Source organism: Lygodium microphyllum, unplaced genomic scaffold (assembly GCF_053477565.2).
Source record: "Lygodium microphyllum isolate KBCC unplaced genomic scaffold, Lygodium_microphyllum_v1.1.10 scaffold_292, whole genome shotgun sequence".
NCBI classification, from domain to species: domain Eukaryota; kingdom Viridiplantae; phylum Streptophyta; class Polypodiopsida; order Schizaeales; family Lygodiaceae; genus Lygodium; species Lygodium microphyllum.
The window spans coordinates 44,936-60,403 of NW_028229773.1; the positions used below are offsets into that span (position 1 = coordinate 44,936).

A 15,468-nucleotide genomic window follows, 5' to 3' on the forward strand; every position below is an offset into this window, starting at 1 on the left:
TATACCTTTTGGTTTAACTAATGCACCAGCCACATTCAGTCGTATGATGAATCACATATTTTTGAAGCATCAGCATTATGTCATTGTTTTTTTTAATGACATATTAGTTTTCAGTAAGAATGAGAACGAGCATTATGAACATTTATTTTTGGTTTTTAATTTATTGAGAAGAGAATCAATTATATACAAACCTTGAAAAGAGTGATTTTTTCCAAACACAAATTGAATACTTAGGACATATTGTTTCATCTGAAGGTATTAAAGTTGACCCTAAAAAGATAGAAGCAATTTTGAATTGGCCGATACCTAAAAATGGGCATGAATTACATTCTTTCTTAGGTATTGCTAGCTTTTACAGAAAATTTGTGAGAAATTTTTCATTGCTTGCATTACCTTTGACAAAATTATTAAAGAAATGTATTGTGTATCATTGGTCTGAAAATCAACAAAAGTCTTTTGATTTATTGAAACATGCTTTAACTCGTGCTCTTGTATTGCAATTCCCTGACTTTAACAGACCATTTTTCCTAGTAGTCTCGCTGATGCTAGTGGATCCGGAATAGGAGCTGTCCTTATGCAAGATTCCCATCCTATAGCCTACTCTAGCTGCAAGCTTAAACCCTCTGAACTTAAATATTCTACCTATGATAAGGAATTGCTACCTGTAGTACAAGATTTACGACAATGGAAGCACTATTTAATGGGATCTGAATTCATGATTAAAAATGACCTATAAAGTATCAAAAATCTCCTTAGCCAGCCACAAATCTTTGACCGACACATTAAATGGGCTGTTTTTATTCAAAGTTTTCATCCACTTATCCAATATCAACCCGGAAAAGAAAATGTTGTTGTCGATGCCTTGAGTAGAAGACCAACTATTCATAATATCTATGTAATATCTTTTGATTCCCTTATCCCTATGAAAGATACCTATGATCAAGACCCCAGTTTTCAAGCTAATTGGAATAAATTAATTACCAATAATTGGATTCCAATTGATTGATTGTCTTATGCTGATGGATTTATGTTTTATGAGAAAAGGTTATGTGTAACTATTCCATTTAGATACTTTGTGATTCATTGTCCCCCATATCAAGGCCATAGAGGTATTATTTCCACTTTACATACATTGATTGAAGATTTTTATTGGCCACAGATGGAATCTGATGTTTTTAACTTTGTATCTGAGTATTTAATTTGTCAAAGAGTTAAGTGACACCATGGTAAGAAGTATGGTTTGTTAATGCCTTTACCAATTCCTGAAAGACCATGGGAACATATTTCAATGGATTTTATTACTGGTTTGCCTAACACTCAAGCTAATCACGATATGATGTGGACTATTGTAGATCGGTTTAGCAAACAAACATATTTCATTCCATGCAAGAAAACATTAACTGCATCTCAAGCTGCTCAATTGTTTCTGAAAACTATTTTCACTAACCATGGTTTACCAAAAGTTATTATTTCTGATCGTGATTCTAGATTCTGCAATAATTTTTGGAATACTTTGTTTGCAAACTTAGGAACAAAGATTGATTTTTCATCTGTATTTCATCCTGAAACAAATGGACAAACAAAAGCTACAAATAGTACAATCTTGGATCTTTTACGTCCATACACAATTTCAAAACCACAAACATGGGATACACACTTGCATTTAATTCAGTTTACATACAATAACACTCCACATACAACTCTACGAAAAGCATATTTTGAAACCTTCTATGAATATAGATTGCCTACACCTATTACTTTATTGTCAAACAAAGTTAAAACTGTTGATGATATTGCCAATATGCATGCTACTATCACTTGGCTTTTGCATCTATGAGTTTCCCATCCAAAAGTTTGTGGATAATCATTTGAGCTCTTATTGCTTCACTTACCACCTTAATCCCCATATCATTTAGATTTTGTTTCACTATTCTACCCATCATAAAATTTACATTATGCCCTTTGGAATTCTAATGGTGTAGGAGTGAGTTATGGTATAGATAAGCATAGTGAGGAAGGCTTGCACTATGGCCCACAAGTCTTCCTCACAGGAGGTGCTAAAAGTAAATCATCTTGGTGAATATTCAACTTTTTCCACCACTTTCTTGAGATAACTAGGGATTTCTTGATTTTGTTGTATTTTCATTCTCTTTGTCTTATTTCCAAGGCATGTGCCACTTGTTGTGGTATGAGTGTAACATGATAGGCTTTTCATTTATTATGAACGTTGTGCCCAACATCTCTAGTCATAGAGTCTGGATTGTAGGTTTTGACTTGTCACCCCTTACTTTCAATGACCTTATCTAGGTTGCTAGTAGATAGAATTTTAGGTCTCTGAAGTCCCACATCTTTGGCTAAAGGTTGAATTCATTTCGTTGATATATGGAAAGCATTCCTATCCTCGTTCCTTGTGGCTTTGATGGGAGCTACTCCTTGTTGTCCTATCATTTGCACATACCACAAAGTATCCATATGAGAAAATTATGAATGGGTTAAAATAATTAAATTGAAGAAAATTTGAACCTTTGTCTTTAGCCAATATCATTTTACCTAATACCGTATTGTTCATCCCCCCCCCCCCCAACCCCCAGAAGAAGGATTACAATGCTTCCTAGCATTGCACAATACGTGATGGTTTCCCTTGGTGTGTGCCCAAAATGATTCCATGTTTAACACATAATTGGAACTTTAAGGGATACTGAGGTAGGTGATGTTGTTGACATTGCTTGAAGCTTGCTAATGGTACAATCTCCCCCCATGCCTTATGTGAGCGCTCCACAAAGCATGTATTTAATATTTTTTTCATCTCCAAGCTCAAAAATAGCCCAAATTTACAATTAGCATGCTTTATCTTTTGTGTTTGCTTTTGTCCAAATAAAGAATAAAGCGGTTGGGTGCCCTAAGAGTCGGGTTGTGTCCAAATACAATGACCAATAAGGAATATTTAAATCGTGCGCCCATGCGCATACAAAATAATAAATATATGTCAAGCGCTTTAATAAATAAGCACGTCAAAATAAATATTGGCGCCACGCCTAAGATGCACGCCCATCAAAAATGATAATTTCTTCTAAATAACTTGAATACACGCTATCGTCCAATGCTTCCTAGCGCCACCGTCGCCTGCTCTACACATCAACTGAATCATTCACAATTGTTAGAAAATAATAAAATTAAACCAACAAAGTGAATACCTAGCAGTCTTCAGCTACAAAATAAATAAATAGGTTGGAACTCTGTCTTAACCTTAATTTAATATGAGTGCACACTCTAAACTCATAAACGTCCATTAATTTAAATATGTATTTTGCAGAATCACCCGCTATGGAATCACCCACTTGCACATTAAATTAACGTGACACCTGAAAAGGATAGGCGTCCCCATCAAATTTTCGCACAAGGAATCCACCTTGTGTACGAGCCCCGAAAAATAAATATAATTTTACAAAATCCACCACAAAACCTCACGAAATCCAGCGTGGAATATGCCTCTTGGCATCATACCCCTAGGGTTGGATAGCAATTGTCCTCAATTGCTATTAGCTGAATGTGGAGCGAGTAGTGAGGGGTGCATAATTATGTACACCAGTGCCCTAATGGAGTCATTAATATCGCTATAGGATTCCTTGATGCCACATCATTGATCTTTGAGATTCCATCAACGTAAGGAAACCCAATCTCACCTGGAGAGGTCCACCTTTGAGATTTGTAGGGAAGAAGACGAAGTGGGCAAGAGAAAAGCAACAAGTAGCTCAAAAGAGACAAAGAAGAGAAAATGACATCTACTAAGAAAATGATAATATTTAGAAAAAAAGAATGAATTTTGAAAGAAGATGCCTAGGAGTACAATAGAGTGAGTTGAAATTAGAACCATGAAGAGTCCAAGGAGGAGGTACAAGCCATGGAAGTTGCTCGAGCTAAAGAATACGAGAACACTTACACAACTTTGTGAATGTCCTTTGAAGAAGACATGACAAGGAAAGACAAAACCTTAACACAATGGTTTGAAGTAGAATCAACCAAAACCAAGCACATAGATAGCTCCAGTAAAGGTTTTTTGAAAATGGCCAAGGAATTTCCCTTAGGCACAATCCAAATCAACATCCAACAGCTCCTAACACAATACAAACAATGTAGAATAAGAGCATTGAGTTAAAAATGAGAAAATCCACAGAAGAAATAATAGTCACATCTTGAGTAGGGCAACTTGCTTGCTCAACCATTGACTCTCGAGATCATATGAGCAAAATGACCCACGCATCTCCATAATAGAAGATTATGCTATCATATAAAGCTTACAAGATGCTCTAGTTAGAGGATCATGGTAGTGGCACATTATGCGAGGAGGTGATACATTGATCCAAACCCAACCACTTGCTTGATGGATGGAGACATTGGGATTCTCAAAGGAGGATCCTCTAGAGATTATAGTGGGATCCAAGAGAGTGGGTTTGGAAGGATCCATTTCTTAATAAGCCAAATGGTGTGGCCTTCTTTAGCTATAACACCAAGTTTTGAAGGAGGATTTTGATGAGTAGTGCGAGGAGAAATTTGGACTCAAGTTTGGGCTTTGTAAGAAATTCCACCTCAACATTTAGAGAGAGAATTCAAAAATGATTAAAAATAGCTTAAAATTTTATGTATTTATAATTTTCTTTTTTTAATGCATAAATTGGCATGAATCTTGTAAGTTGTCAATTACCCTTAATTAAGTGTCCAAAGGTCAATACACCCAAAAGAGATTGGCCATTACTCAAAATCTGATGGCTTGTATTCAGATCAATTTGAAATAATGACGAACTTTCTTTTCATCAAAACTTGAACCAAAAGATAGCACCAAGGCTTGAGCTATGTTTTGACATGTTACATTTTGACACATTCTCATTTGAGATATTCTCATTTTTAGAAGCAACACAAAAAACACAAAGAAGCTTGTGAGGATGGCTCAAGCTAAATGGAAATCACAAAGGGAGATGGATGGGGCCTAATCATCATCAAAAAGATGCAAGAGAGATGTGTCTTATCTCCACATTAGGCTTGATATACAGAGATAATTGAGGAGATGGTTGGATTAATATTAAAGAGGCATAGGTGAGATATACATTATCTTCACAATGAGCTTGATCATAAGTATGAATCCTTAAGTAAGAAAAATAAACATTGTCTTTTGTTTATAACAAAAAGCTTCGAGATATGCAAGACATGAAGTTGCAATAGGGCAATACAAAGAAGAGGATACGTTCAATGAAATAACATATGTTTAGTGATCTACTAATTTAAAATTTATTGAATTATTTGGCAGTAATAGATACAATCACGTCCCTTGGTTTTCAAAAGAATATAATCGTATATCAAATTGGTTAATTCAAGGGATAGAGAAACCGTGGTATCAGGCTAATTCATATTATTCAGCCACCATAAGAGATGCAATGGAGTGGAGATAGCTAGCATTCGTGAACATATAGAAACCATCTATATATTGTACGAGGGTAATATCTTTAAGTATAAGGAAACCATCACTCCATATTGGAATACTTTGTTCCTTAACTTTCATGGATGAAGGGTTTAAAGGCTCTTGTGGTCTTCACATACAAGAAATATTCAATTTACACTAGATCTCTTCAAACTCTACCTTAGTGGAAAGGTTGATCTCATATCAAGATACGTCATGATATTTTTATGTTTAAGGCCTTTGTATTAGAATGAAAATTTACATATGTCACATTTGAATGACATTTAAATCTATTAGAAGATACCTTTCTATACCGAGGCAACTGTGGATAGCCATGGTACTGTACATGTCATGTGTTCTTACTACATTTCCCTCAAATTATTGAGATAGTTCCCACTATCTCAATAAGATCCATCTACATGTGCACCCCCCCCCCCCCAACACACACACACACATTATATTGGCCCAAGGCTTAGCACAATGTGAGAGAGCCTTGGCCAACACAATGTGAGGGCGAACCCCCTGATGGTCTCAAGGACCTCTTCTTATGCTATGCTAGCCTAAGCACCCCGCCCCGCGCCCCCCCCCCCCCCCCCCCCCCCCAAAATGGAATCCACCTCTGGCTATCAATATCGACATTATTGTATATTGTAAGGACACTCATAAAAGAGGAGAGATGTCAAATACATATAGTTCCATTGGAATAGAAGATAAAGCAAAAGAAGACGTTGAATAAAAGTAGAAGTGAGTAAAGCATATCATAAGCCAAATTTTGGAACAAGAGGTACTTCATTGAAGTGTTTGAAAGTTTGAAGAAAAATATAGAAACACTATAATGAAGGGAAAGCATTTTAGTGTAATAATCGAGAATTTCAAGAAAATGATAAGAATAATGCAAGGATATAAGAGTATGATAAAAAATATTACTATCTAACATCTTAAATGATTCAAAAGCCTCTTTCTTTTTGTGCCTCAACAAATTTGTGCCCCAAAAATACCTTAAAATGTTTTATGTTGAGATTTTTTAAAAATGAGATACAATAGTTTCAAAATAAAAACGTAATTTTTATTTTAAGGTAGTTCTCTCCATTAGTTGAGAAGCTTTCTCTCTTTAAAACTAAAAGGCTCGAACTTGAGTCCAAATTTTCCCTAATAGATCAAAGTACAACCAACACAACTCAATAAAATAAGCACGGCATCTCATACCAATTTTTATCAAGCTTTTAGAAGAGGATGGATGACAGCTTGAAACCAAGGAAGATTTCAAACCAAATTGATTGTTTACACAACCATTGTATCAATGACATACTCATCTTCTCTTTACAAGGATACGTGTACTTCATATTTTACCTTAGAGAATTTGCCGTCAAGGTGTTACAAGTAGAATCTTTCGTTTTCCGAAAAACAATTGTGCAATAGTTCTGAAAATATAGAGTTTAGTGTAGTAAAGCCTGCAAATTTTCAAATCTTAGAGACATCTCATGCAACGTACCTACACAAGTGCTTCTCATGAATTATATCAAAGCTGGCATTTTTATGTTACCTGTGTAAGAATAAATAATCAGTAGCAACTCTTTAACACTACAAGCATGCATAAATGACGAGGTAAGTATGACCTTCCTTTCGAACCAATGTTTTACTACATACCATGCACATAAGCAATAACTGTAGGAAGAACTTGAAAAGCTGGGCGTACCCTTTTAACCGCTAAACCTAGATCAGAGCAAAGCACACGTGGATTTCATAAAAGACCATGTTGTGCTTAGAGTTGATGTGTGTAATCCACAGCTTGCTGTCACACACGCAGCACAAAAACTAGCTTCCAACTAAGAGCCCTAAAGGTATTGTTTGAAGATGGTTGTTAGCAGAAAAAGAAGGTATTATAGCGCTGAATAGTTAAAGTTCCTTGGCAGTGCTTGCAAAAAACAAGGTCAAAAGTCACTTTAATTTTTGAACCGGTGTTTTAGAATTCCAACTGGTACAGAAATACAGTGATAGCAGTTTTTTGTGAGCATTAGTTCAAGGCTCTTACACCCCAAAATCACTTTGTGAAGACTCGTAAGGTACATAAGGACTAACACATAAGGAAATATTAAATAATAGCGCTAAAATCTTGATCTGCATATTCAAGCATCACACTGTCAAAAGATACCCACTCACTAGATGGAGAATGCTCATGACTTGTAGCCAAGGCAAACCCCAAACTACATGGAGTTGATCTGTCGTTGCATGTTACCACAGGCTACCTGCATGTAGCCAAACTTATTCAGTACATTTGAAGTAATCCAGGAATATAGGCCGAAGAAACTATATGAATTATATCTGCAGAGTCCAATCAGGGACCCTAATGGACAAAGACTTGCTCTATTCTCTTTGAACATCTTTGGTTTTAATCAAATAGCTCTAATTGCAGGGTTCAGGGGCAATACAACTCGATCTGAGACATAGGCACGAGGTTTGGCAGGCTTTTTGGATTCTAAAATGGGGGAGTAAGTCAGAGATTTACTATCATACAGGCCTTTCACATCTTTTTTGTTTGTTGAAATGTTCTCAAGCTTTCGGTTGCTGCTGAAGCCTCTATCCAGATGTTTTTCAAGTTTTTGGTCCACAGCTCCCCAGTCAATCAGCATGTCTTGGATGCCAAAGTGTTTGAAAGCAGTGGCAATATCAAGAGCAGTGGATTTTCTAAAGCTGTAAGCATTAACTTGGGCACCATGCTTAAGCAGAAGCCTTACCACACTTTTGTGTCCAGCCTCAGTGGCACAATGGAGAGGTGTGTAGCCTGCGTTATCTTTGCTGTCAATGTCTGCACCTTTTTCAAGCAAAGCAGAGACCACAGTCATGTGGCCTTTGAATGCAGCTCGATGCAAAGCAGTCCACCCATGCTCATCTCTTCCATCAAGAAAAGCCCCTTTTCGCAAGCTCAGGTGTACATCTTCCACCTTGCCTTTCCGAGATGCAATCCTCAGATCATCTCCTAGGCTGAGTTCATCTAAGAGCAGCAGAGCTTGTTGTCCTGAAGCCCTTGCAACATCCCCAGGTGTTTTTCCCCTGAAATTTCTTACTTTACTGCTTGCTCCATACCTCAACAGAAGGTCTGAGGCTTTCCTATCTCCTCTTGTTGCTGCTCTGTGCAGGGGTGTTTCACCACCTGGTCCTTTTATATCAGTATCAGCTCCTAGTTCCAGCAACATTTTCAAGCACTCATGCCTTCCCTCATCAACTGCAAGGTGCAATGCAGATCTCCCATCATCCAACACTGCATTCACATCAGCCCCCCAATCGACCAACAACTTCGAAACCTCTGCATGCCCTTTTACTACAGCCTTGTGCAGGGCTGTCCAACCTGCCGAATTTCTCAGATCAGGTTTTGCACCCCTAGACAGCAATAGTTCTGATATTAACGCTTCACCTCTTGAGGCAGCCTCCTGCAAGGCTGTCTGGCCTAACTTGCTCCTCACATTCACATCTGGAGAGAATTCCAAGAGCAAAGGAACCATTTCTGGCCTTCCACACTCCACTGCAATGTGCATAGGTGTGCGTCCCTCGCCATCTGTAGAGTTCACTAATGTCTCACCCAGCTCCAGGATCTCCCTGACATCCTCCATGAATCCATCTACAACCAATCTTCTTAAGATCCCCCCTCCGATGAATACAATTTTGAGGCTGTGGTCTGAAAAAACCTGCTTCCTTTTTGCACTAAACCAGTCCAAAGAGACTGACTCATTGTCTCCTCCACCAGGCACCACCACGCTTTTAACAAGGAACTTGTCCTCGCTGTAAGGGGCACATTCTGGGAGCTCCGTTGGGGGAGATAGTGCAATTTCGACTGAGGCAAAACCGAGGGGAGGGATGATGCCAAGTGAGGGTTTTACTGCATACCTTCTTGGCGCGGTCGGTTGAACCTTGAAACCGACATGCATCGTGTACATAACATTCCGTAGTTTCACAGTGGCGTGTGATTTCTGGCCAAGTTCATAGCTCAAGATAAGCTCCTGCGGCTCAATGACAAGGAGCCTGTCCATTGCTTTGTGGAAGAAGGATCGTAAAACCGGAGGCACCTCAAAGGTCCTTCAACATCAACATGAGACCCTAATTGCCGCTGCTGGCGTATAAAGGAGAGACTGCTGTTTGAAGATGCGTCATGACGAGCCTGTGAATCCTGTATGGAGATGGCTCATTAAGAGGCGCGATGGACCATAGGGTACAGCTAATGGCCATCTCAATGATGTTGCAGTCTGACTGCGAAGAGGCTCCTGAGAGGCAGTCGAGCTGCTTTGTGCAGTGGAAGAAGCCCCTCGCGAGCATTCAAGGGAAGAGCAGAGTGCAAATACCAGACTGAGAAGCAATTGTCGATGCGAAGGGCGATGAAGGCGAAGGGAGGAGGGGTGCGGGAGGGCAAGACGAGGCCTGTGCAGGCGAGCTAGACGCTAGCAGAACCTTTACCCGTCTTGTCCCCAAGTGGCTGCATGGCCCCCCCACTCCGTCCTTAGTTCCCTATCATCAAGTTGATTGCGTCTCCCGCCACCGATCTTCAAGAAAGGAATCCCGATTCCCACATTTTCATTAAAAAACAACCTTTAAAAATAAACCTTTTGTTCTCCTTTTGTTTCTCTCGAAATTTCTCATTACCAAATGGTTTAAATATACTAGCATTCCTTGCACCCTTTGTGCAACTCCTTCATGGCAGTCACCACATGGAGCTATGGCAAAGTAGATTCTAAACAAAAAGCTTCTCTCTCTCTCTCTCTCTCTCTCTCTCTCTCTGTGCACCCTATTGGTAAGTGCTTTGTTTTATTAGTCAGTTAACCTCGGGTTCAAATCTCCCTTTTTTAAATCCTATAACCAATGATCATGTGAATGTAGAAATTGAGCTCCAAGACCATCTAACCACCATGCATTCAACTTAACCAATTGAGCTACACCCGGTTTGGTCAATTGGATGTCTCTCTCTCCTTTTTTCCTCTCACTTCTTTTATTCCTCTCTCACATGTGTTGATGGGAAAGTTGATCAAAAGAGGACTAATTTCAATGTTAAAGCTTTATCTAGCAATGCCCAAGGAAAACATGTTACTAATGATAGGCTAAAGGACATGTTTGCTAAAGGATTATGTTTTAAATGTGGAGAAAAGTGGATAGCCAACCATAAATCTAAGTGTAAGGCAAAGAATGCAAGAGCCAATAGTATTATCATTGAAGATGATTCCAAAGATGAACCACATGCTACTATCGTGCAAAATGAGGATGAGACAAATTACGAAGTAGTGGATGGGAATGAAGTGGACATACATAATGAGCATTATGATCCTATGGACAAATTTTCATTTGATCCTTGTGGCTACTACATAGATGATCTTTGGATTGTTCATTCTTCTCCAAGTTTGTGTTCTATCCCTCATGATGCATGGATTGGCTCTAAAAGGTAGACAATAATCTTCAACTCAAGGGGTTTATTAATGGGAGAGTTGCTCATATTCTCATCAATACAAGAAGCACTCATAGTTCTATAAATCCTAAATCCCTCGAAGTGCTGGAATTGTTTCCTCTTGAAATGGAGTCTTCTTTATGGGTTGAGGTAGCTAATGGAGCTCATGAGATCAACTATAAAATCTACCCATATATTCCTACTGTTTTATCTTTAGCATGTACCACTCATACCAATCTCATTGATTTGGAAATGTTTTTGATTGATATAGTACTTGGATGTGGCTAGCTTAGACACCTTGGGAAGTTTTCAATGGACCTAGAGAAGAAAAGAATGGAGTTCATGTGGAAAGGATAGTAAGTAGTATTGCATGGAATTGAAAATAAAAGCATGGAGCTAATCTGCCTAAAGAAGATCTAGAAGAAGATAAAATGCCAAATCATGTATCTTTGCACTTCTATTTCTAAAAGTGGATGAAAAACTATCTCCTAGCTCTTTCAAAGAAATTGATCCTTGCCTTTGTAAACTATTGGAAGAGTTTAATGATGTTTTTCAGTCTCCTCCTTCTTTGCTACGAAAATGCAAAGTAGATCATTTGATCAATAGGGCTCCTAAAACTAAGCCTGTCAATAAGCCACGTTACAAGTTGTCTAAGTCTAAAAGAGAAGAGGTGGAAAGGTAGGTGAAAGAGCTTTTGGATATGGGTTTCATTTAGCCTAATCTATCTCGATTCGCTTCACCAATGCTATCAGTTAAGAAGAAGGATGGATCATTTTGTATGTGCATAGATTACATGGATTTTAGCAATTGCACCATAAAGAATAGATACCCTATTCCCCACATTGATGATCTCTTGGATGAACTCAAAGATGCTAAAGTATTCACCAAGATTGATCTTTGTTTAGGTTATCGTCTAATTAGAATGAAAGAGGGGGATGAGTAGACAATTTTTTGCATTGAGATGGGTCACTACCATCTCTTAGTGATGCCTTTCAGATTATCCAATGCTTTTGCTACCTTAGAGCCTTTGATGAATAAGATACTATAGCCTTTCCTTTACAAAATGGTCCTCACATTTTTTGATGATATCTTGATTTATAGCAAATAAAAAGGAGGATCACTTGTAACATGATAGACAAGTCTTTGAGCTCTTGAGGTAGCATAGATTATCTACAAAAGAATCCAAGTGTACTTTTATGGCAAAGGAGGTGGAGGATTTAGGTCATATTGTTAGTAATCAGGTCATTATAGTGGTCCTAAGAAAGTGCAGTGCTTAAAGGATTGACCTACTCCAACCAACACTACCTCATTGCATGGATTTCTTGGACTCTCTTCCTTCTACCATTGGTTTATTGAGGATTATGCCCATGTTGCAACTCCTCCTACTGGCAGGTGTAAAAAAATCAAGCCTTCCTTTGGGATGCTATGACAAAGAGAAGCTTCAATGGGCTAAAATCTTTGCTTATTTTAGCACCTATTTTGGTTTGTCCAAACTTTTCTAAAGAGTTTACCATATATGTTGATGCAAGTGGTAGAGGCAGTGGGATTATTTTAGTTCAAGACTATGGGGTTATTGCTTATGAAAGCCAAAAGTTGGATGAAAAGGAGAGAAGCCTACATAGTTATGAGTAGGAGATGTTAGCAACACTCCATGCCATCAAGAAGTGGTACCATTATCTTTATGGTAGTCATTTCAAAGTGAAAAGTGATCATTAGCTATTCACATACTTCCTCTCACAACCTAAACTCCCCCTAAGCAAAGAAAATGGCTCGCCACCCTTCAAAACTATGATTTTGAGATCTCTTACATGGTCGGAAAGTATAATGTTGTGGCTGATGCTCTCTCATATGTGTAGGCATGCTCATCATCAACCATCCCCACTATCTACAAAGATTCGATAGATAACATCCAACAAAAGTATTTGTTGGACCAGCATGCATCCACTATTATGTAGAAATCACAAGATGATAGAGAGTTCCCCAATCATAGTTGGCATAATGGTCTGCTATGATTCAAAGGTCGAGTATACTTTCTTCAAGAAAAAGGTTTTTCAAGAGACACACTCTTCTCCCATGGTAGGGGATTCGGGCATTTTCAAGACATTTGATAAGGTTTATAAGAGTTTTTATTGGAAAGTGCTTTGGGAGCAAAGTGAGTTCGTAAACAATTTGCACTTGACAACTTCTTCCCTTGATTATGTTGGCAAAAATTTCAATGTCTAGGCATCCACGCAATGGTGTGTAACTGACCTAAGGAGATCACACACACACACACACACACACATTTCACTATTTGACCTTGTGTGAGGAAAATGGAAAGATGTACACACATATTGTGGCAGAAATACACACGCATACATGCACATGCATTGCCATGCACACATATACACACATGCATTCTTATGCACATACTTATATGCATACTTTCTATTACTTATCTTGATGAGTAAAACACACACACACATGTACTTTTTATTACTTAACCTGATGAGACAAACACACACACACACACACACACACATACATTTTACATAAAATTACATTGGTATCTTTTACTCACACTTCTTTCTTCCTTGTCACTTGTACCTACATATCTCACATAAGTCTTGTCTCTTGCATAAGCTTACTAAACTAAAATGGCACGCACACATGCACACGCATGGGCATGCGGGCGTGCACACACACCCCTTCTCTCCTCTCTCATACACATATGCATACAAGTATATATACACATATTCTTTCCTCCACTCTATTCATAAGATTTGGTACTTTTTTTTTGCAAATAAAATGTGGCTGATTATATTACTCAAAAAAACTGATTACAATGGAGTGCTCATGCTCAACAGACTAGTTGGAGCTTATGAAAGTCACAAATACATCATGTATACAAGCCTCTCAAGGCTATCTGGGGGGATGGGGGCAAGAAGCCATGGAGAGGGGTGTATCGCCATCTGGGGTTGCCTGGTTGCATCACGAAAAACAAGTCGTGGTTGCCCCATGTGCGCATGAAATGGCATTGAAGCTCCTGATGAGCCTTGGACTTGCCCTGCACCTGATCCCCTTGGCCATGGAGGGAGTGGATGATAGAGGTCCAGAGCTCTACTAAGGTTGCCTGTACTGAAAGTCTCTCTCCTCCGAAAACCTCCTGACACTACACCTTCCAGATATGCCAACCAGTAAGACTCCTTATGATCTCCCATACCTCAAAGTGGTCTGTTGTGGGCTCCACCACCTAGCGGATAAGTAGAGCCTCTAAACTGACCACTGCACATGACCTTGCCTCGATAATGAATATCGTGTCCTGCATTCCAACCTCATATAGAAGGTGATGGCCCTGGCTTACCGCCTGCTAAGTAGAAATATCCCCATGAGATACATCCAAGGCTGGGTGCTATATGACGAAGGATGCGGCATGCTCCTTTCCACATGAGGTGCGTCGCCTCACACGACCAAAGGCAGTGCTTTGTGGTTTCCAGAGGCTGTTGTGTGCATCGCTTACAACCTCCCTCCTTTTGCATCTGGGCAAGCCAACTTCCCACCGCCAAGCCTCCATGTGCCACCAGCCATAAGAAATAGGATACCCTCCTTCGCCTCCAACTATCCCATAAGCGGTGCTAGAAGGTCTATGGGAAAGGCTTCGTGATGCTGTGCTCCGCCCATGCCTGCTACGTGACGATGCCCAATCCATATCCTCCTGCATCAGTATGTGTTTGCCAATCCTAGTTGTGTATTCCAGGAACCACAGTGGCTTCTTGGCGACCGCAGTGGCCGGCCATAGCCACTCTCCCAGATCCCACTCCAGCTTGTCAAGTGGCCTGCTCTCCCAAATCCAGAGGCGCCACTCTCTGAGCTCTTGCCAAAAGACAAAAGGGTCAAGACGCCATGTCTTCCCTTGAAGGCCAATCACCCTGATCCTCTTCCATGAAAGGACAGCCATCCCCTCATCCTGTTGTCCTCTATCAAGAGCTAGACACCCCCCCTCCTCTATGGTGAAGAAGGTCCCACATGGAGTGCTGCCCACTCTACTTGCCACTTGTAGGGGGATGCCTGCTGGTGAAAACCTGGTGGCCCATACCTCCACAGGCTCTATCGGCTCTCATATCAGGGGAGCAAGCCACTCCTGAGGTATTGCTGCGTCTATCTCCCTTCTCCTCAATTCCACCCCTCTCTAGCAGCTTGATACTTGCTGCAGCACCTCCTCCTCCACCCTCCTGTACACCTCCTTCCATGTCTTGATGGTACGAGCCAAGCCAGCCTCCCAATCAGCCCACTGGATGTGGGGGTGTTCACCAATCTGTGCCCCTTCCTGATCTGCTAACTTGGGGGTTCTAGATCACCGACTGATGGTCTATCTCCTCCTGGCAGCCTGGGGGGCTCTGAATTAGGGACTTACGAAGGCCTTGCCACACGCAGAGCAAGCTGCGTAGGAAAGGTGATTTGGGGGGTGATCTGTGCTGTCGTGAAGATTCATCTCACGGACTGCCTCCACTCCCCACCAAGCCTGTGTCTACAACCCTGAAGACCCTCCTGCAATAGAACCTTCTAGGTCCGCCCTCCTAGTGTGAGGTTGTGGATAACTAGCTTGCCCAAG

General features: G+C 40.0%; 1 protein-coding gene across 1 annotated transcript; it reads right to left on the minus strand.

The window, feature by feature from the left end:
• Positions 1–7,539: 7,539 nt before the first annotated feature.
• On the minus strand, positions 7,540–9,945 carry LOC148008156 (protein VAPYRIN-like). The gene has a single exon (XM_087674445.1). It carries the CDS (start codon positions 9,475–9,477, stop codon positions 7,846–7,848), a length of 1,632 nt encoding a protein of 543 aa, XP_087530571.1. The 5' UTR covers positions 9,478–9,945; the 3' UTR covers positions 7,540–7,845.
• Positions 9,946–15,468: the final 5,523 nt, after the last annotated feature.

Bases quoted from the DNA above. Each gene is read 5' to 3' on its own strand.
- LOC148008156 (XM_087674445.1), bottom strand. From the start codon at position 9,477: ATGGACAGGCTCCTTGTCATTGAGCCGCAGGAGCTTATCTTGAGCTAT.